General features: G+C 44.5%; 1 protein-coding gene across 1 annotated transcript; it reads left to right on the top strand.

The window, feature by feature from the left end:
• Nucleotides 1-905: 905 nt before the first annotated feature.
• On the top strand, nt 906-7,902 carry LOC149308285 (forkhead box protein D5-A-like). The gene is made up of 3 exons (XM_089537048.1): nt 906-2,160; nt 4,990-5,162; nt 6,324-7,902. The coding sequence occupies exons 1-3, from the start codon at nt 1,849-1,851 to the stop codon at nt 6,613-6,615; spliced, it is 777 nt and encodes a 258-aa protein (XP_089393174.1). The 5' UTR covers nt 906-1,848; the 3' UTR covers nt 6,616-7,902.
• The last annotated feature ends 13,335 nt before the right edge of the window (nt 7,903-21,237 follow it).

Here is a 21,237-nt window from a genome sequence, read left to right as displayed (position 1 = left end):
GAGTGCCTTATCATGCTTCATGGCTTGGACCGTGGTTTTCTATCATTCACTGTATCCACACTGGAGAAATAACCCGGTTTGGCACCGCTTTTCAGCATCCTGGCTCAAGGCTATGGAATTCTGGGAGTTGGAGTAATTATTGGACCCCACAACAAACTCCAACTCCCAGAATTCCATAGCCTTGAATCAGAAAAGAGTTCAAGCGGTGCCAAACCAGGTTATATCTCCAGTGTGGATTGCGAGAGCAGATTCGAACCCGGGCCCTAACCCAACATTCAAACCTCTCAAACATCTCTTGCAGTCAAAAACATTATTCCTGATTTTTAGGTGGCATCTCTTTGAATCTGTTTATGTTTACATCTCTGGAGCAGCAGAAGACAAGCTCCCTCCATCTTCTCCACAGACATCCTTTCAAGATGGCTCCCAGGTCGCCTCTCTGCCTTCTCTTCCCGCAGCTCCCTCTCTGAAAGGGGAGAAGATGGAGAAGGATGAGACGATGATGGACATCTTGAAGCGTCTGGGGGGCTCCCATGAACAGAAGATGGAGCCATCTTGTTTCCCGCTGCCCCTGAGACGAGGCCAAGAACCAATGGACTTCAATGGCAAGATGGCACCTAAATGTTAGGAAGAACCGTCCAACGGCGCCTCAAGGGCTGGCGGCCTCTCTAAGGAGTTTATCACACTGGAGGGAAACCAGGAGTTAAACGTGATATAATACAAAGATTACCCGGAAATGTCCAAAGTTTATCACACAACGTCACAGTTAACATGAAATAACACAAAGTTAACCCACAGTTAAAGAGTAGGAAACCGGCAGCTTTTTAAATTCGGAACAAACCGAATTTTAAAAGCTGCTGGTAACTTCGCGTTGTTTCATTTTAGCAGCGATTAGTGTGATAGACTTTCCGAATTTGCAAGTTCTGTTTAAATTCTAATTCAACTTAACTCTCATTTAATTCCCGTTTTCTCACAGGATCTCACTAGTGTGATACACCTTGAAGATCCTATGACTCTATGGGACGTGTCTGACCAACTTGGGTTGTTGTTGTTGTTGTTGTGGGTCTTGAAATCCTTTCCAATGTGGCGACCCTAAGGGTATTTCTTGGCAAGATTTGTTCAGAGGGGCTTTACTTTTCTCTGGGGCTGAGAGAGTGTGACTTGCCCAACATCATCCTATGGCTTTCCATGATCTCCAGAGACTTGTCGTCTCAGTATTGAACCCACTACACCATCCTGGCTCTTGTCATTTATGGTTCGATACTTTCAGGTGTTTTGGGGCCATTTTGTGGCTAACTGGAAAACTTTGGCTTCCCTTCACTGTTGGAAAAATGCTGGGCTTGGTCCACTTTGCAAAGAATTGCTTGGCTTGGTCCATTTTGCAGTTCCTGGTAGGAAACGTATTTCAAGAAGGGGAAACGTTACTGGATCGGAAGTGGACTTGTCACCGTCAACCTGGGCAAATTCTCAATAGGTAAATTTTTATTTAAATCGGATCAAGGTCTCTGTTTTTCGAGACCTTTGGGTGACACCCCTCCAGCTGCTGCCAAACCCTGTTGGCGAACCCAGCTCAGAATTCCTCCATCCCAAGTGGATTAATCAATGTATTTATTAGGCTTAAGGACCAAATCCTGCTAAAGCCAAGACTTTGCCAGATAAACAGGCTGCTTTGCGAAGGCAGTCCGTTTGTGAAAACACAATTAGGAAAACCTGGTAATCTCCACTAATTACAAGCCGTCCCTCGGGCAGCCTCTTCATTTCGTCTGGACGTCCAGTAGGGATTTTGGGACCGGTTACTCCAGAAGAAAGGAGATGACTTGTGACCAAGGCTGGTCCCAAGTTGCGTGAAGCATGGAAGGAGCTGAAGGCAAAGCCCAGAAGCCACCTGGGGTCTCTTTTACCATCGATTACCTACTTTTCGATAAAGGAAAGCCGACCCGAAGAGACCCGGAACCGAGTGGTCAAGTGGAGCAGGAGGAAGGGAGAAACAACAACGAAATTGAAACACCGAGAGCTGGGATGTCTCCGGACCTTCTGGACAAACCCAACCAGTCCTACATTGCCTTGATCTCCACCGCCATCCTCTCTTCCCCAGAGAAGAAACTTCTGCTCTCCGACATCTACCAATGGATTATGGACAAATATCCGTACTTCAAGAACAAGGTGAGCTCCTACCACGCAGTCTCTAATGTCAGGATTTAAACCATGGGGAGGGAACCAAAAATTTTATTTTGACTTCTTCTGATCATGGCTGGATGTCTAAGGAACAGGATTCCATCCAGAGATGGAAATTCAATCTATGGAGCTGGTATCCAAACTTAGGTGGTTATGTTGAGGGTGAGGAAATAAGAAAGACCCTGCAGCTAGGTCCAACTAAAGGCCTATCTATCTTGGCATCTTCTTTGTCCCAGAATGGTTAAGCAGACACTCGTGGAGGAAACCCACAGAGAGGCTGAGGAGAGAAATATCACCCATCCACTCGTATTGCCTAGCTTTTTGGTTCGGAGAGTCTTGGCCAGGGCTCACTCTCATCCTTTTCCTCCGTGCATTGCTCTAATCTTCCCTTTTGAGCTGCCTGGTTTGGCAGCCATGACGGCATTTTGCCTCCAGGAAGCCTACTTCTTTAGGCTGGTGCCTCATGTGAAGGCACGGCTCCATGTGTTGTTGTGTGCCGTCAAGTCATTTCCGACTCATGGCGACCCTAAGGCAAACCTATCATGGGGTTTTCTTGGCAGGTTCTTAGAGGGGCATTGCCATGGCCATCCCCTGAGGCTGTGATTCATCCAGTGGGTTTCCATGGCCAAGCTGGGATTCAAACCCCAGCCTCCAGTTCTAGTCCAACGCTCAATCCACTACACCGCACAGTTCCATTTACCAGCCTTCAATTGCACCCTGTTTAGCAAACATGACCCTTCCTGAGTCTGTAACGCCAGAGCAGATGATAAGAACATGCCTCTGACTCCACTTTCTCCATATTGTGAAGGTGCTTTTTCACATTCCACACCGCATCCTCACACACTTTGTTCTCCCCAATGCCAAAAAATAAATAAAAGATCTACCGATGTTGTCACCCTTCCTCATAAAGGAGTATTTTCCAATCCCTTGGTCAAGTTTGGCTGCCCATTTCCATGCCTTTTCCATATCGCATATACCAGGCTTTTGTACATTTGCACAGTGTCCTTTTGAGCCAGCCTGGTCTTGTGTGGTTTAGAGCACTGGACTATGAGCATTGTTGATATCTGGCATGGATTATTTTGTTTTTAGTTCCTTTTTTGGCTGCAAGCCGAGGTTACCGTTTGCTAAAAAATGATTAATTCATTGGGAGGGAGATATGAAAGGGGCCGGGTGCCACACTTGGTCCAGTTGGAGAAAAATTGCTGCAAAGGAGCTATCCAAGGTACTGAAGAGATGTAGATGGATAAGTTTCAGGTCATTGGATAATAACTGATGGGGGCAGAAGGGGCACCCACCACCCCAACATGGACGCCTCAAGGCACCCACGGGTGCAGACAGTTCTGCCCAGTCTAGGCCTTTCTCTGCCCTCCCCAAAGGGTAAATCTCCTCTCCAACAACAACATCCCACCTTTCACAGAGTTTGGGACTCAAGGCAGCTCCCAAAATGTTAAACATGCAAAGGGATCTTGCAACACCTTTCAGACTAACTGTGCAAAAGGAGTATGCAGAGAGATCCTGCCGCACCTTTGAGACTAACTGAAAGAAAGATCTTGGCAGCAGGAGCTTTCCTAGACTGAAGTCTACTTCCTCAGATGCATTTGGAAGTAGACTGTAGTCTACGAAAGCTCCTGCTGCCAATTTCTTTCTTTCAGTTAGTCTCAAAGTTGCTATAGGATCTCTCTACATACTGATTTGACAGACTAACACGGCTATACCTTTGAATTCTAACCCTGGGCAAAAGGAGTTGTAGCATGACCTTTCCTAGACTTGGTTTCTTTCTTCAGATACATGGAGTGAACTGATGCCCAAGGAGGACTTTTCTAGACTGTATGAATACTCACGGAAATGCAAAACTCATAGGTATGGTGAGGAGGTGACCATTGCTAAACCTTCATATCATAAAGACATTTAAAATGTGTTTATCAAAACAGTTACTGATCAAACCATCAAAAGTATTTCCAAATCAGAACTGTATTTCCAACTATTTTTTGTTGTGGGAGGGGTTATGGTTAACCTCTTGAATGTTTTTAGGGAGCAGAAATTTGCTCCTAGGAGTCTCAGGGGCAGAACATTGACCTTTTAATTCAACACAATTGCCTCCCGCGCAAAACACAGTAAATATCTCTTCTAGACTTCATTTCAGTTCACTGAGCCTCACTAGTGAATTGCAGTGCATGACAAGGCCATTCCTTTCCCTCGTCAGCAGAGAGTGCTGTCGAAGAGAATAATGGTTCCAATATTGGGAAGCAGGAACAAAATGGCACTTTTGGAGGGAAGGATGGAACATAAATGAGGAGGAGGATAGTTTGTAAGACATACTCAAGAATTATTGCAGGTCATTTCCCTGGCAGGTTATGAGATATCTGCACTTGGCACATGCTCGAGGGCAGCTTCTTTTGGTACACTGCACCATGGGGCCCAGCGCTATAGCATCGGTTTGTTGCTGTTGTGGCATGCCTTTAAATCATTTCTGGCTTAGGGGGACCCTTAGGCAAAACTATTACAGGGTTTTCTTGGCTGGAGGGGCTTTCCTCTGATACTGAGAGTATGCCTTGCACCAAGTGCGTTTCCATGGCTGAGAAGCAATTTAAATTCTGGTCTCCCAAAGTCCAAGTCCAACATTCAAACCGCCATGCCATGTTGGCTTGGTCGTCTTGGCAAGAGTGGTGCAGGATGCCAGTATGGGCCCTTGGCATCCCTTTCCTCTTCCTGCCTCCCCAGATAATTCTCGCCCCTTTTGTATTTTAACCCACTGGTGTTGGGGGTCTTGTATTTTTGCTCCCTTTTTCTACTTTATTGTCTCCCTCCTGGTTCCAGGAGAAGAGTTGGCGCAACAGCGTCCGCCACAACCTTTCCCTGAACGAGTGTTTTGTCAAAGCCGGACGCAGTGAGAATGGGAAGGGCCACTTCTGGGCCATCCACCCGGCCAACCTGGAGGACTTCTCCAAGGGTGACTACCACCGACGCAGAGCCCGGCGCCGGATCCGCAGGTGAGCCTCTGGGGCAGGAGGGGGGCGAGGGGGGGAGGCTTGCTGTCACCCCAAATAAATCCCCCTCACTTATCCGGCTGCGCCATATGCGGCGCCAACCCAGCCTCCTCCTATCCTTTAATGGGCTCTAATAAACCCAGGCGAGTCTCCTCGGTCAAGGATAAGACCTCTGCCCTGACCTTTGCTTGACCGCTCTGGACCCACGGAAAAGGGGGAATCCCACTGACCCCTTCAGCTTTCACTCTCCCGGTTTGGGGAGAAAAGGACCCCGAGTTGAGGGTCATGCCAGAGGGGGCACCCCATTCTCAACCAGGGTACCCGCGTTAACTGCAGGTGACCCTTTGCGGTTGGGTTCAAAGAGGGTTCCCACTTGGGAGAATCCCCCACATGGGCCCACATACACTTCGTGGGCAAAAGCAGGAGTGCCAGTTTATTAGATTACAAATTAATCAGAGAAATTAACCTGCTGTAGATGAAATGCCATGGAGGATCAAGTTGTTGGGAGTGTCAAGACTCTGGGAGTCGAGGGTTCAAATCTGCACTTGGTCATGGGAACTCACTGGGTGAGCCTGGGCTGTCACATTCTCTTGGTTTCAGAAAACAGCCTTGGAAGAAATCTGACCAAGATAACTGAGCCAGTGAGGTGGAGCAATTTGGAAAGAAAAGAAGCAGGAAAAAATAAAACCGAGCAAAACTTGCATTGAAAAGCTATCTACAGTTTTGCCCAGCAGCAAATATACCTTTTCCTGCACAAAATGCTTGCCAAGAGAGAAGGGGGGGGAGACCACCCCAAGTCTCCAAAATGCAAAAAAGAAAAACATCTCGGGGAGGGTGGACCTTTTCTTTACAAGAATGTCCCGATATACTGTGAATTCCTTTTTTCCTCAAAGTTTTCTCTTGTGAGAAAATGGCAAGGATGTTATTACGGGGTTTCTCTGGCTCCCAATTGTTTGGCGGCTGAAATTTGGGGCAGGATTGTTTGCAGTTGGTTGAGATCACTGAGCTGCAAATCTCTAATTGTGCAATTATAGTTCTGTGTGGATTTTATGCCACAAAAAGTGGCATTTTATGTTCAGGGAGAACCCCAACTACCCTGTGCCAAGGCACATGAGCGTTGAATTTGAATTCAATCACTCTGTATTTTTCCCGTCTTCCCCTCAGGATGGCTGTCAACTTTGGCTACTACCACCCGTACGCCTTCTATGGACTCGGCTGCTGCCCGCCAGGACGCTACTGCCTTTGCTGCCCCCCATATGCCCACCCTGGCATCACCATCCCGCCTCACCCGCCAGCCTTCCCGCCTCTCCTCTTGCCCACGGCAGGGGCTTCGTGGCCTCACCCCTTCCTTGTGGGGAAGACGGATAAACCTCAGGGGGAGAAACGGCACAGCTGGGCCGCCTGGAGCCGGTCACATCTCCAAGTCACACAGGTGCCAACCCATGCCAACCTGTGACCTCCTTTCCCCTTGCCCCACTTGGAGACACATGGCACCCTCTCAGAGACACTCTCGCCTTGGCAGCCAACATTTTTTGGGGCCAGTGTTACTTCTTGCTGGTTCCTGAAGAACTTTCATTAGCAATTGGCACAAATGGGGCACCAGTCCCTGGCACTGGGGGCAATTTTTTTAAAAACTGCCACTCTCCTACATCAGGCTGAAAAGTACTACTTCAGGGGTGTTGCACAGCTTTGGGGAGATGCTGCATGGCTCTCTGCTGATACAGATATCTGGTCTGTAATAATCTTTTGGCTGGATTTGAACTCTGGACCTTCTACACAGAAAGGACATGCTCTGCCGCAGGACTACATGGCAAAGCTGGTGCTATTAAGACAGGGGCCTGGGTCACTGGTGCTGTTGTTGTTTTCCTGACCTACAAGTCCCATCCTCCCACCCTTCTAGTGAGTCCAGCCAAGCATTCGGGGAGCTGCAGTCCGACAGCATCCGGAAGGCTGCCTTCATCCATCCCCTGTGCTCAAGAGAACAGGATGAGAACTTTATTGGGAGAAAGATGGTGAAAATACTCCATTTTCCCCATAGCAGATAGGCTACAGCAACAGACTCAGTCCTGTTCAACTCTCTGTTGAACAGGACTGAAAGTCCATCTAGACTTGTGTTCAAATTCTGACAGGGTTCCAGGAAGCTCACAAGATGGACAGGAGGCACCAGGCCATTCCACATGGATTTATCACTGGGGCCCCTTATACTGCCTTTGTGGAGGCAGAATTGAGGTTCTTTATCATTTCTTTCAACATGCTCTGAATGTGTCTTTTCTTTGAAAAAGGACGGAGGGGGGAATCCTTGGACTACCCCTCCTATGCTCCCTTATACTTCCCAGGGCATCTGGGAATTGAAGTCCCAACTTCAATGGGCAAAAGGTTTCACAATGGGCTTTAAGGACAGATGCAAGGAGGTATGCATGATCTGAACCCAAAGCTATCAGGGGATGTCTCCATTTCAGCAGTAGGGTTGTGGGGAGTGAGGACCCAAAATGGGCCGAATCTGGGAACGAGGTTCAAATCCGGAACAAGGTGGGTGTCTCCCAAAGTGTATAGAGTTTGTGCTGGGGATGGAACATGTGCAGATTTTAAAACCTGGGCCAGGTTGCTAATACTTTGTAAGGTCAATGCAAGTATGACCACATGGGGGGAAATGGACGCTGGAAAAGGACGATTTCCAGCTTTTAATAACCGGAAGTTTTCATATGAAAAAGCAAGAGTTCTTCATCCTCTTAGTTTTGCAATAAATTTTGTCCTGACTGCTTGTTCTTCCCTCTGTTCCTAATCTTCATGCATGCATGTATGCATATATCCATATGGGGCTTTCCATCTCCCAGTTTGTGTGGGGTGCGGGGCGGGAGACGGGGGGCAATTTAGAAATTGATTTTCTTGATTAGCTAATCCTGTATTTTTATTTAAACTCACACGCATGCACACACACACACACTGCTTGGCCTAATTGCTTGCCTGCTAATTGTTCTTGATGCCCTTAATGAAAATCGTCAATCCAGGCCACTAAGTGGCATTAAGGGAAGATAACCTTGCCTCTTAAGCCCAAGAGATAAACTCCCCTAAATCTCATAGCGGCCTTGAAAAATAGGAGGCTTATGACACAAGCTAATCTCTTAACAATGTCGCCGCCCTTGCTGTCAAAAGAAGGTGCGAAGGAAATGCAACCAACACCTGTGATCTGGGAGGGTGCAAGGGCTTCGAGGAGAAATGGGTTTTGGGGTCCCGTTTTCAATTCTGGTGGTTCTTTGCAATAGCCTGCAAAGCCAGGTTCATGAAAAAAGGCCAATAACTGCAGCGAGCAGCTCAGTTTGTGCCAAGACCAACCAGTTCTGGCCACATTTATCGCCACCAGAAACGGGTCTTTTGTAAAGCCAATGGCTCTTGATTATTGAATTAAAACCATGGCCAGAAATACGTTTTGCACTCGCAATAGCAATGGCTTGCAATGAAGCAAGTGCTGCTAGGTATAGGTAAATAACATGTCGTCTCACTCACTTTCGAACTCAACCAGCAAGAATTGCAGCTAAGATCAGGCAAAAGAGGGAAACAATGATTTTACCTCTGGATTTAAATTGAGTCCTGGCAGCCTTGACTCCGTTACATTGCCGGTGGGAGACAGAAGAGGCATTTTATGGGTAGGATCCTCTCCATCGATCCAGACAAGGCAGACACAAAGATTTCTAGACCACAGTCCTGCCCTATTTGTGAAGTAAAAGATAGGGAGGATATTTTTAAAATATTTGGACAGCAGTTGAAACAGCGTTTCTCAAGGGTTGAGAAACCGCAGCCTGCAGAGACATAAATCAGGGATGTAGCCAAGGGGGGGGGGGGGTCCTTGGGGTCCAGACCTCCCCTTCCATTAGATACAATTAAAGGTGTGTGCCACCACACCCAAGCCCCATTATAATGGTGGCACTTAGTCTGGACCCCCCCTTCCCAAAATCCTGGCTACGTCCCTGTGTGAATCCTTGCAGTTTGAGACTGGTGTTCAAGTCATTCCCAACGTATGGCTACCCTAAGGCAAACCTATCACAGGGTTTCCGTGGCACATTTCTTCAGAGGAGGCTTGCCATGGCCACTCTCTGAGGCTGAGAGAGTGTGACTTGCTAAAGTTCCCCCAGTGGGTTTACGTGGCTGAGGCATGATTTGAACCATGGTCTCCAGAGTCCAATACCATGCTGGCTTCGAGACTTCTCCTGCGCCAAATACCCTCATGGTTGGTTTGTGCAGAACACATTTTTCCCTGCAGGAAACTAAAAAGTTTGCAGATTTTTTTTTCCTGTATGTAAATAAAAACCTTGCTATTCTGTGCAGAATGGGCAGCCTGTTTCTGCACAGAAAGCGTAGTTGACAGCGAGAAATAATGACGCATGACATTTTATATTTTTGTGCAGAATGGGCCTCAAATTGCAAAGTGTCTTTCAAAGCTACGCAGTTTGCAGACACTTTCTTCCAAAGAGGAAAAGAATGCATTTTTGAAGCAGTCGAATAAAGCATCGTCTAAGGCTCTGTGCTGGCTTGTTCTCAGTCGCCAGACCCCGGCCCGCCTGGGTCCTCTGGGCCATCTCCCCCATGGCCCCGACCCCCTTCCCCTAAATGCCTGGCCATCTGCTCAGTGACAGCTTGGGACCCCTCCCCGGCTGCCTTGCGTTGCCAACCGGGCTCCTTCTTAGCCGCCTCCGAGCTGAGCCTCCTGGCCTGTAATCGGTGGGAAAAGGCCGATTAGACGCAACCTCGTGTGTCTCCAATCCCGCATCAAGTGGCGCTTACTTCACGCCACCGGAGGCAAGCGGATTAGGGCGAGGAGAGCTGGGAAAAGCTCTTTTAAGGCATGCATGGGGGGAGGATATGGGCCACACGGTTGTCAGATAACCCTTAATACGCACGCTGCGGGAACACATATTTTTACTATTTTGCCCCCAGGACCCTCAGCCCTCTGGTGCGAAACCCTTTCTTAATTCTATATAGAACATTCAAGACTAAGGGGAGAGTTTCATGCGCAACCCTGTGAAGCATAGTGTGGCCTCTGGGTTGCAAGTGGCCCCTGGATCCCAGTTTTGTGGGCCTTGAACACACACACGAACCCCAGAAAATCCTCAAAAAAAAAATTCCAATTTTGAAAAACCGTGTAATATTTGGAGTTTTCCCCCAAAGAAACCCACACAGAAATCTTCCCAAAAGCATAAAACCTTGCAAAAATACAATTCATTTTGACAAAACATCCTTGTTATCCACCGGGTTTGGTTCCAGGACCCCTCTGGATAAGAAAATCCATGGATGGTCAAGTCCCATTAAATGCAATGCCATAGTAAAATGGTTTCCCTGATGTAAAACTGCAAAATCAAGGTTGGTTGTTTGGAATTTATACTTTTAAAAAATATATGTTAAGCTGTGGATGCTTAAATCCATGGATAAGGAGAGCTGACTGTACTACCCCCCAAATACCATCATTTCTCCCTTTTTAGTCCCTCTCAAAAGGGCAACAGGAACTGATGGCACGTCTGGCTGCCATTTTGAGAGGGATTGCCGGGGGAAATGCTTTTTCACCTCTTGTTAACAGTTTTAGAGGGACTACAGTGGACATTTGGACTAGTTCTTATATGACCCCCCCCCCCATGACTTCAGTTGTCCTCTCAGGTCCCTTCCAAAATGGCAATAGAAAGTGGTGTGACATCAGTTCCCGTTGCCATTTTGAGATGGACTGCAGAGGGAAACTCTTGTGTTATTTCTACCCTAAAGAAGCCAAGTGGTCACTGACCCGGCCAACGTCTGCAGCCCCTTTCAGGGCAAGGCAAGTGGACACTGGCAAGAGAGCATCAGAGGGCAATTTCCATCCAGACAACCAAACATGGAAAGAAAACACAAAACCACAACCAAAGAAGTAAATGGAGACGAGGCTGAGAGTCGAGAGAAAAGAAATCTATTAGTGCAAAAAATTAACAGTTCTCTATTACAGTACAATATATGGAAAAGAAAAGAACATACAATTGATTTGATTTTAGTCAACAACCAATCCTGAACAATAGAAGGAAATCAAATGCAACTTTGCTTCTTTTTATTTATTTATTAATATTTTATTCTTCTTTTTAAACAAACGCAAAATAATAATATATATCCTGGGCAAGAGAAAAGTGTTTCCCCCCCCCCCACTCTTGCCCTTGAGCCTGAAGTTCGCGTTGGACCCCCACAACACGGGCGCCCCTAAAATAATAAAATCTAGAAGATTTCTTTTTTTCTCTGCCATGAGAAAATCCCCAAAACCTCCCCTTAAAAATCTTTCCCAAAACCCAAACCCTGAATTAACTTCCTTCAAAGAAGCGGGATGATGGTGGCGGGGTTAAAAAGCGATCCAGAAGAGGAAAGAAGGGAGGAAGAGAAGAAGAAAAGCAAAGAGCAAGAGAAAAAAAGCAATTTTGTGGATATGAAATTTCGACATCTCATGCAATTTATGAAATGAAACATAGATTAATTTCATAGGATCTATGTAGAAATTTCATATCTGCAAAATCATTCCATTGCCATCTTGGAAGAAGATGTTTTGTTTTGTTTTTTTCCCTGGAGGGAACCAAGGCCTACAAGACCTTCCCAAAATTATTTTGGGAAAAGGGAGCATTTAAGAATCAACACACGTTTCTCCCAACAGAAAAGACAGTGCAGAACATAAAGAGGAAAACAAGGGTCTAACCAGACGCTCCGACCGTCCTTGCTTTCATCTCCGAACAAGATCTGAAGTTACGTTTTGCAAGAGCAAGCTCAAATCTTTTTTCTGTTTCAAACCTTTTCTTACCTCTCAAAGAAATGGCTAGTTTTGAAACAGGGAAACTTGCTCTGTTTAGCGATTGGAGAGGGAGAGAACTAAGGCAATGTGCTCCAATGCTGGAGTTTTTGGTATCTTTGGGGCTTCTTTGGGCAAAAAAGAAAGGGAGCCAAGAAATCCTATAGTGGAAAACGGCATAGGAAGAAGAACAAGCAGTGAGACTCGTTCAAAGTGAAGTCCTAGTTTGGAGGGTAGAGATATCCCTTCATACTCCGGGATTGTGGCCTCTTTCTCTAGTTTGAACTACGATGTCCCACAAATCCTTGAGAAGACAAGAATGCAGACAAAAGTGTTTTTAGTAACACTGGCCATCATTTTCCAAGCAAGAGAGAGATGGGTGGTTGGTGGGAAGACCTGCATAATTCAGTTAGAAGAAAAATAGGTTGTTTAGTCTGAGCTGTGAGTTGTCCATTGGATATACTCTGTATACCATCCATGAGTTTTATGAGACCTTCCCCATCCTCAATGCAAAGGCACCTTTTTAAATCAAATTATTTCTCAAGGAAGTTTAAAAGCAAGCAAATAAATAAATAAATACATAAAAGTGGAGAGCTTATCTCAAACCTACCATCCTACAAGACTCAACACACTTAAGAACCTCTCTGGAAGGTGGGTTGTCGAGGCTTCTTGTATTAATGTTGTGATTACTCCTCAAAATGTCAAAGTCAACTGCTTCCAAACTGGGAAACAGACAGTCTGTGCTGCCATCAGAAAAGATTCCAAAATGGTCCTCAGGGGTGAAAACAAGTTGGAGCAAAGACACGAGGCACGGCGGATTTAAGGGGGAACATGGCTTCCTTCTTCCCGTCTTGCTCCGAAGGGCAGATCGGGAAGAACCTAATGGCTTGGTTCGGCGCTAAGATTTTGGAAACAATTATTTGCAGATTAAAAGGGCTGTTTTTCATGCCCCAGAGTTGAGAGAGGGAAGTAGAAGCTGGTCAACATCATGGTCAAGAAAGTCCCTTCCCTCTCCGGCAAACGGATAAGAAGAGGATGAAACAAGCATGACCCATCTTTGGATCTGCAAACTGAGGCTGCAGAAGGTGTGTGTGAGAGAGTGTGTTAAAGACGACAAGCACCAAATGAGCTCCGTCACTCTCACCCAATTGTTGGGCCTTCCTTCAGGATGAAGAGAGCAGAGCAATTTTTATGGAATATGACATTTTTCTTTTCGTTCAGGGGAAGGAGGTGAGATGGTTGGCCACTATTTGGGCAGAGGACACATCTGAAGAAGCTGGAGCTGAAGAAGCTAGATGAAGACACAGTTGTGGTTTATCAAAAAGGGGTGCCAGATGGGGAAACCTGCAATGTTTTGGAGGGTCAGACAAGTGGGGTCGGGTGGGACACCAGCTTGCTTAGGTCAAAGAAAGGGGGCAAGATGGAAGTTGTCTGCCTACTCCACCAACGGAAGACTGTTGTACAAGAATGAGTTGTGTGGACATAGGAGGACGAACCCTCTTGCTAAGCTCTGTCTAGAGCTGACCCATGGAATCAATGAGCTTTACCAAAATGTGGGGTCCATAGGGCTACTCTAGTCGGGGCAGCCAATGGGACTGAGGCCCAATGGGTGCCATATTCCTGCCCTGGCCTCCTAAACCCTTAGGGCAACCTGTCCCTTGGATAAGTTTTTAAGAGAGAGCGAGAGAGAGAGCAAGCGAGAGAGGAAGCATCTGGATATTTTCTCCTCTTGGCACCCATTGGGTTGGAAAGGATTTAGCACCAGAAGGAACTGCTTTTATGAAGTGCTTTTGCGGAGTTATCCAGACCTCATCAACATGTATCAAAAATGACGCCACAAAAGACCCGGAGCCAATCTTGGATGAAATCTGTGCTTCAGTGTTTTGTGTGTGTGTGACATTGTTGCCCAGAGATGCAAAAACATGAGCAACTAGAGTCTGGTTCAAGTCGATTTTGGACCATGTTGTTAATGTCAGTTGCTTCATACATTTCTAATCGTGTGTCTGCAATGCAAAAGCATACCAGTATTGGGTAGGATTCGCACGAAATCCCGCAAGTGTTCCTACCTTTTGAACTGGCCTGACAAATGTGACAAATTCCTACATATTTTTCCAAAGGAAATGGGTGATTTTGGATGTCACTCACCTGAGGAAAACTATTCAAAAATCCCATCAGATCAATACTTGTGGTTCTCTCCCTAAATAGCGCTTTGGATCCTGGCCTTTGCATTTTGTCCTTCTCATCTCTCTCTCTCTCTCTCTCTCTCTATGTCTCTTGTTCTCTCTCTCTCTCTCTTCAGTTCAGAATATCAAACTCTGGGAGTTTCAAAAACCAAACCAAACCAAATTTATGAAAGGAAAAAACAAAGACGCTATCAACATCAGATTATTACATATTCTTTTTTCTTTTAAAAAAGAGGGTCTTATATACAAGAATGAAAGAAGAATTGTATCATTCTATTTCTTTTAAATATATATATTTATTTATTTAAGCCCCTTCCCTGCAAAAAAAGTGCATTTTATATATTTTTAATATATATATTCTGTACTCATCTCCCAACTTCTTTTTCTTTTTATCTAATAAAGAATTATCAAACGTACTATTATCTATGGAATGTCTCATCTGTGCTTTCCTCATCGACATCTGACAACAGTAAATTAGCCATTTAAGGTTTGCTTGTTTAAAGAAGAATGAATTTTAGAGTGCTCTGGATAGATTATTCATTTTTATCGATAATAACAACAATAGGAATAATAATAATAATAATACAATGTAAGAAAAAAATGGCCCCCGTCTCATAAAAATTTCTCTTTTTTTATCTTCCTTCCATCTGACAAATTTGGTTTCTGGTTGGGACAAGAGAGATTCAAGACCCCTTTGCCAGAATAAAATTTAAACCTTTTTTTCCTTTTGTACACATATATTTTCATGTATTATAATATCTATATCTATACCTATATCTTAGAAAACAGCTTCAATATAGCATCTTAATTAATGTTCTCCATAGGATAAAGGGGTTACTTTCAATGGGTTACCAACCTAAGGACCTAATCTCACACGAACAACTAACAGAATGCTCTTTTAAAAATATATATAGATATATTCTTTTTTTCTTTTAAAAAAAACAATCCCAACAACAACAACATTGTAAGTGTTCCTCTTAACTTAAATAAAACGCTCGGTATTATACTGAAAATATAAATAGATCTATAGAATTTTTTTCTTTTTTTAAATAGCAAATAGGCTGATCGATTTGGAAAGGAGTAGAAGAAAGAGGGGGACCGAGAGCTGATCAGATAAAGCCGCAAGAGAATTGGATGGAAGAAAAGGAGTTTCCTTCCTGTTTCCCACAATGGTTGCTGTTAGTAACTGCGAACCACTTTTCGGGCGTTTGCAGACCGCAGCACAACTTTTCAGGATGATTTCTGTGAGTCCTGATAGAAAAAGGTAAAAATTTCGCCCAGTCTTTAGGCCTACGCATCAAGCGTGGAGAGTAGGGGGCAAAAAATGAAGCCAATCGGCACTGTTTAGCAGAAGAAAGTCCCTTTGCGAACGGCAACCCCATCATCCCCCAAATTCCCTGAAGTCCCCATATGGGTTTCTTTCTTTCTGCCCACGCAAACAGTCTCCGGTACATCCTTGAAAGCTTTTTTCTTGTTTCGTTTTTTAAAAAAATCACCATTATTTTATTTTTTAGAGAAAGTGCAACAGAATCTCCCCATCGAATCCAATGGGTCAGCATTAGTGCAAAGAAGGAAAATCCTTAGCGATTTCAAGATCCTTTTTCTTTTCTTTTGAAAAAAATGCTTAAGGCGTTTGTGTGTGTGTGTGTGTGTGTGTGTGTGTGGCATATGGTAAAAGGGGATGAAATGACCCTGTTGGAAAACCAGGTTGGCGCAAATACCTGCACGGCCCTCTCCCTTTCTCTCTCCCATCTCCAACCAAGGCCATTAAGAGGTTTCCAAAAACGGTGCAACGCACTTGGCTCTGTGGGACAGAAAAGGGAGATGCTCGAAAGCCGGCGGCTTGAAATTCAATGGCCTCGGTAGAGGATCCTGTGCATTTGAGGGGGGAAACAGAAGAAGAGAGATCCACTGAACGGAACGAGATAAAACTCTGCATCAAGAGAGTATTCTGCCAGCCACGTTCAGGGTATCAGATAAAGGAAACATGAGAACAACGTCACACCAAAAAAATCCCTGCCGTTTTTTGATTTGTTCAGTCTGGGATGGAAGTCCATCTCTCTTGTTGGATGGCTCCCCATAACTCCTCATTTGGGTGCAAACTTTAAGAACGGGAGTCAAATATCCCACAGATTTTTTATCAGACATTACTACCCTTGAAGTTTATAATTTCCCATCTCACTTTCCACTTGGTGAGATCCAACCTGCCCACCTATCCCTCCCAGACCCCACTTGTTTTACAACTCCATTGCCTACTTCCCACAACTTCTCCACTTTACATTCACACAAAAACGATGGGCTGAGCCTCAAAAGAGGCCAAGACCAAGGAGAAATGTCAAGGAGTTGCATTATGGCGGAAGGGAGGAGGAACAACCATGGGGAGAGGGATGGGGACAGACATAACATTTTTGCCGCGGGTTCAAAGGCAACAACAGAGTTTGTGTGTCCTTCTAGGTCAGGGACTTGTCTAGGAGCCAGGAAAACCACTCTCGCATTGCTTCCCTTCTTCCATTTGCTTAAAAAACCCTTTCCGCTCCTTAGCTTAAAATGTTCTGCGTGCATATTAGGCCCAAAGACTTTTGGTGGAAATTCTTGGTTTTATTATTACTGTTCCCCCATCAATGGAATCCACTCCATTATAATAACCTCTCCCCTAATCCAGCGGTCCATCAACATAAACCCCCCCAAATGTTTTACAAATTCCCCCATATTGGTGGAAGTCAATGGCACAGCAGTGGCGGAATGAACAAGAGTCCCCCACCTTCCCCCCAAAATATTTAGAAGACACCAACGTAGAAGACACACATACCCTGAAAAGTACAGGTTCAACCACTCGACTGAAATTACATTGAGGATCAGCTTTTCTGGATCAAGAAATAGTAAGAGTAATGATTTTTAACAACAACCAAAAAATAAAAGCCAATAAGAGAAACATTCTATTTTCTGTTGATGTCTTTTAGTAGTTGAGCCTCTTCTTTTTCTTCCTGAAATGTGGTAAAAATCAACAATTTCTTTGGCAACACTTTATCACAACCTGCATATTTCTTTTAAAAAGTAAAACAATAATAGTAATTTTTAAACAAAAAGGAAACCAAACGCCTTATATATATACACAGTTATGTGATTTGAGGAAGGGAAACCCCCATGTTAAGAGAGTAATAACTCTTCATTTGTTGTTGCGGTTGTCATCGTTGCCACATGGACAAAGCGGGAATCATGGAGGTTAAGGCAGCATATAATCCCAAGGTGAGGACCTCTCTCTCTACACAGAGAAGGGACACCGTTTTCTCTCTTTTTCTCGTTTCATTTTAGTGCAAACACATTGAAAGCTTGTGTTAAAGTGTTGCCGTCATGGATGCTCGAAGCTCCACCACAAGCATCACACCTCAGTTTTCTCACACAAAACCCTTCCCGCTCTCTATTCCTCAAAGGGAAAATGCCGTTACAAATAAGGTGCGCTATCGCTGCTCAGGAGGAAAACAACAACAACGGCAACAACAATGGAGAGATGCATGAAAAGAGGAAGAAAGGACAGATCAACACTACAACCTAGATGGGTTTTATACCAGTCATGGCTTCCCTGGAAGAATCCTGGATGTTGTGGTTTCACGAAGCTGTTGCGTTTCCTCCTTTTGCCATTCGCCAGAAACATCTTTCCAGCACATCTGGATTCTCCTGATGGAGCCACCAGACTATCCAGGATTCTCCAAAAGAGAGGTCAGACTGGAGTGGTGTGTGTGTCTCTCTGTGTGTAGAAATATTTCTAAACTTAGGTTGTGTTGGTATGCCCTAAACAGTACCCTGGGTCAGCCAGCAAGTTCTGCAGAGAGAGGGAAATGGATAAGAAATACGTGAAACTTGTAAGAAATATCTGATAAGGAAAATGCTTTTAAAACAGGAGATGGAGGATGAGTGAAGGGAGACTTCAGGCAGGAAGATGATTCAATAGGGGAGCCTTTAAAAAACCAAACAAAAAAGAAAAGCGCTAATGTGGATGAAAAACAAATAGCTTTCAGGACTGGACACATCATCTTTTGCAACTCCATCCCCTCCATTCTGCCACCTCTTTGCATTTATGTTCTCGTGAATCGAAAAGGGGGCCAACACTAAGGACAGCTGTCCAAGAGCAGCATATCTGGGGACGGGAAACAACTACGAGAAGGATGCAAGCGGGACATGAGATTCCTAGAAATCTCATGTCAACTGGTCACATCTTCCCAAACTTTTGCTCTGTGTTTGTGTGTGTGTCAAAAGAAGGGATTCGTTCTAGATTAAAAGGATGCTCCGGATTTCAGACATGGGGCCAAAGTCATCCAGGCAGGTATGGTTGGGTGGGATGGGTTTGGTTGTTAAAACCGAAATCCCGGACTTTGGAAGGGCAGGGAGGGGGTTAAAAAAGTATCTCTTGTGCCATACAAATCGAAACAGGTGGGCAGTCCAGTAGTTTCTGGAAAGGGCTCTTAGGTGGCTTTGGATGGGAACACAGAGAGAGAGAAACAGAGAGAGAGGAGAGAAATACACACGAAACATGAATAATCATGGAAATGGAGGAGCCAAACGAACGGGAAGAGATACCACAACTTCTGATTACAATAAAGAATCTCATGTAACTATCTATTTACAAAGTTGCACGCTACTTTTTGCATATGCAATCATTTTAAAGTCAGTGCTAAGCCGAGGATCTCCATGGAAGGAAGGGAAGGGAAGGGGGAGCGTGCGCCACGTCCGTCTAAGAGCCTGGGACCTCCTTCTGCCATCTTTGACTGAGCGAGACTAGATGAAAGCTTTTCTTTTTAAAAAGGGTGACTTGGGATAGCGAGGCATGAGAATAGTGCCTCCACTGAATTCATCATGGATCTTATCGTTTTGAATTTGCATTGGAGCAGGTTTGCTAGAAATGTCGGTCTTTATCAGTCAATTTGATTTCTACCACACCTTTCTCACAAGACTCAAATGGAGCTTTTAATGGAGCTGGAAGTATAGAAATTGGGACATTGCAGCCCCTTCCCATACTTCCAGCACCAGAGGTTGGCCAGTCCACAAATCTTCCACTTATCCTTGCAAGCCCCAAGAAAAGCAAGGCAACTGTATGGAGACCTTTACAGAGGATGCTCAGCTGGGCATCATTTAACACCTTCATATAACCAGGTTTTGCATTCTTTTATCTTCCTCCCAAGTTCCAACTATCAGGAGATTTAATGGTGAATTTTTCCTTGTTTCTGGCTACCCTGCAAAAAAGTGAAGAAGTATTTTTGGAGGAGCCCAAACAGTGTCTTGTCTTATGTTATGGACACCAGAGTTACATATGTGAGTTCACTGGGGAAACAGACTCCCACAGTGAGGTTTTCCAAATAATTCTGCCTTAATTATCCATAAAAGACATAACTGGGATGAGAGGCAGAAGCATGGTGGAGGACAGGAAGGATTGGGAAGGATGAGAAATCCAAATAAAAGGAGAACAAGGCCAGCTGCAAGTGGAACCAAGCTATACTGAAAGCCTCTGGTTTTGGTTCGGAGGTTTCGGTGGCGGACCACTGCGCTGTTTCCCGCGCTTGATAGGAAATGACTTTATTCGTTCACTCAGAGACAATGCTGAGTGAATGCAAACAGATCATATCCAATGCAAACAGATCACATCCCTGCAAAAAGCAGCCAGCCTCACTCAGCAATCTGAAAAGAAAGCTTGTGGTAGAAGACAGTGGGAAACCCAAGCTGTTTAAAAACTACAAGGAAGGAGGCACCAGGACTTAAAGGCTGTGACCGAGGATGATGGGAAAACCAATGAGAAAACACACAGGTCAGCACTGGCTATATAAGACATTTTTTAAAAAAACAAAGAACAAAAAAGGGAAGGGGGGAAATAAACCATACACAAAATAAACCTCATGATTCCTGCTCAAAAATTCAAGCTTCCATTTTGTATATTTTATGGTTTTTTTTTCCCGAAGTGCAAATCACTTCTGAGGGTTGTTTGTTTTGTTTTGTTTTTAAATCTAAATTTTTCTGTGTCACAGAATCTAATTAACTTCGATCCTCCCGTTTTGTGTGTTTTTGTTTCAGAATTCATCTGCGAACAAACACAGTGGATTCCATTTAAGTGTCTCTTTCTCTCCATTTCAAATATATAGAGATATACGTGCATATCTGTGGTTTTTTTTTTCTCTTACAAAAATAAATTCAATTTTAGGAATTATTTTAATAAAAACAATAAACAATAATAAATTTCTCTCTGTAGAAGATGGTTTCAACGTGTAAACATATTTGTTTCTTTCTTTTTAATATATATATATATATATTTCTTTTAAATTAAGATAAAGTGATTTCAAAGTACCCGTTCCATTTCAAAGTGCTAAGACTTCTTTTGTTTGTTTCTAATCTTATTTTTTGTGTGTTTTTATTGCTTTTTTTCCGGTATTAAATAAAACATCTATCTCTTTCCCACCCAAACCCTTCACAAACGTCATTCACAAACACACACACGCACTGCACTCCCTGCGCAATTACATTCAACCAAATAGTTCACCTTTTCCAATCTTCAAATTAAAGGGGGGGAATGTATCTAAAAAGTGCTTGGGAAAGAAAGAAGATCAACTCTCTCTCTCTCTCTCATCATTTTAAAACTGTGTATTGTAAGATTCTGAAAATGGCTAAAAGGTGCCCTTGGTTTTTTAGCTTAGAGGGAGCGGTGCCTTCGGTCAGCCTGATCCTGCTGCTAGCTGTACCTAGGACTGATACACTTCTACATCAGAGGCATGGGAAGAGGGATGCCGGGAAAGATAGCGCAGGCCACAAAGCCCCTCCGTGGTCCAAAAAACCACCCCTTCTGTCTTGCAAATTGGTCTATGCAAAAAATTCAACAAACTGAGGAGCAGAGAACAGGTCAGGGATTACTTGGACGGGGAGGGAAGACATGCTTTTGCCGCAATGATCAGCTTGTTTTATGTTAGGTGAGCCAACGGCAGGCAAATGTGGCACCAAACGGGGGGTTATGGACAGGGGGGGGGGGTTGAAATAAGAGATGAAGAGTGGGTTGTACTTCACCAGAAGGGAGAAAAGTGAACACGGAGACTATTTGGGTTCAAGGCATCTCTTTCCCGCTGCCCAAGCCAAT

This window comes from Sceloporus occidentalis, unplaced genomic scaffold, assembly GCF_023333645.1.
Source record: "Sceloporus occidentalis isolate IW3139 unplaced genomic scaffold, rSceOcc1.0.p SCAF_8, whole genome shotgun sequence".
Lineage (NCBI taxonomy): Eukaryota > Metazoa > Chordata > Lepidosauria > Squamata > Phrynosomatidae > Sceloporus > Sceloporus occidentalis.
This window is presented reverse-complemented; position numbering and strand designations above follow the sequence as displayed.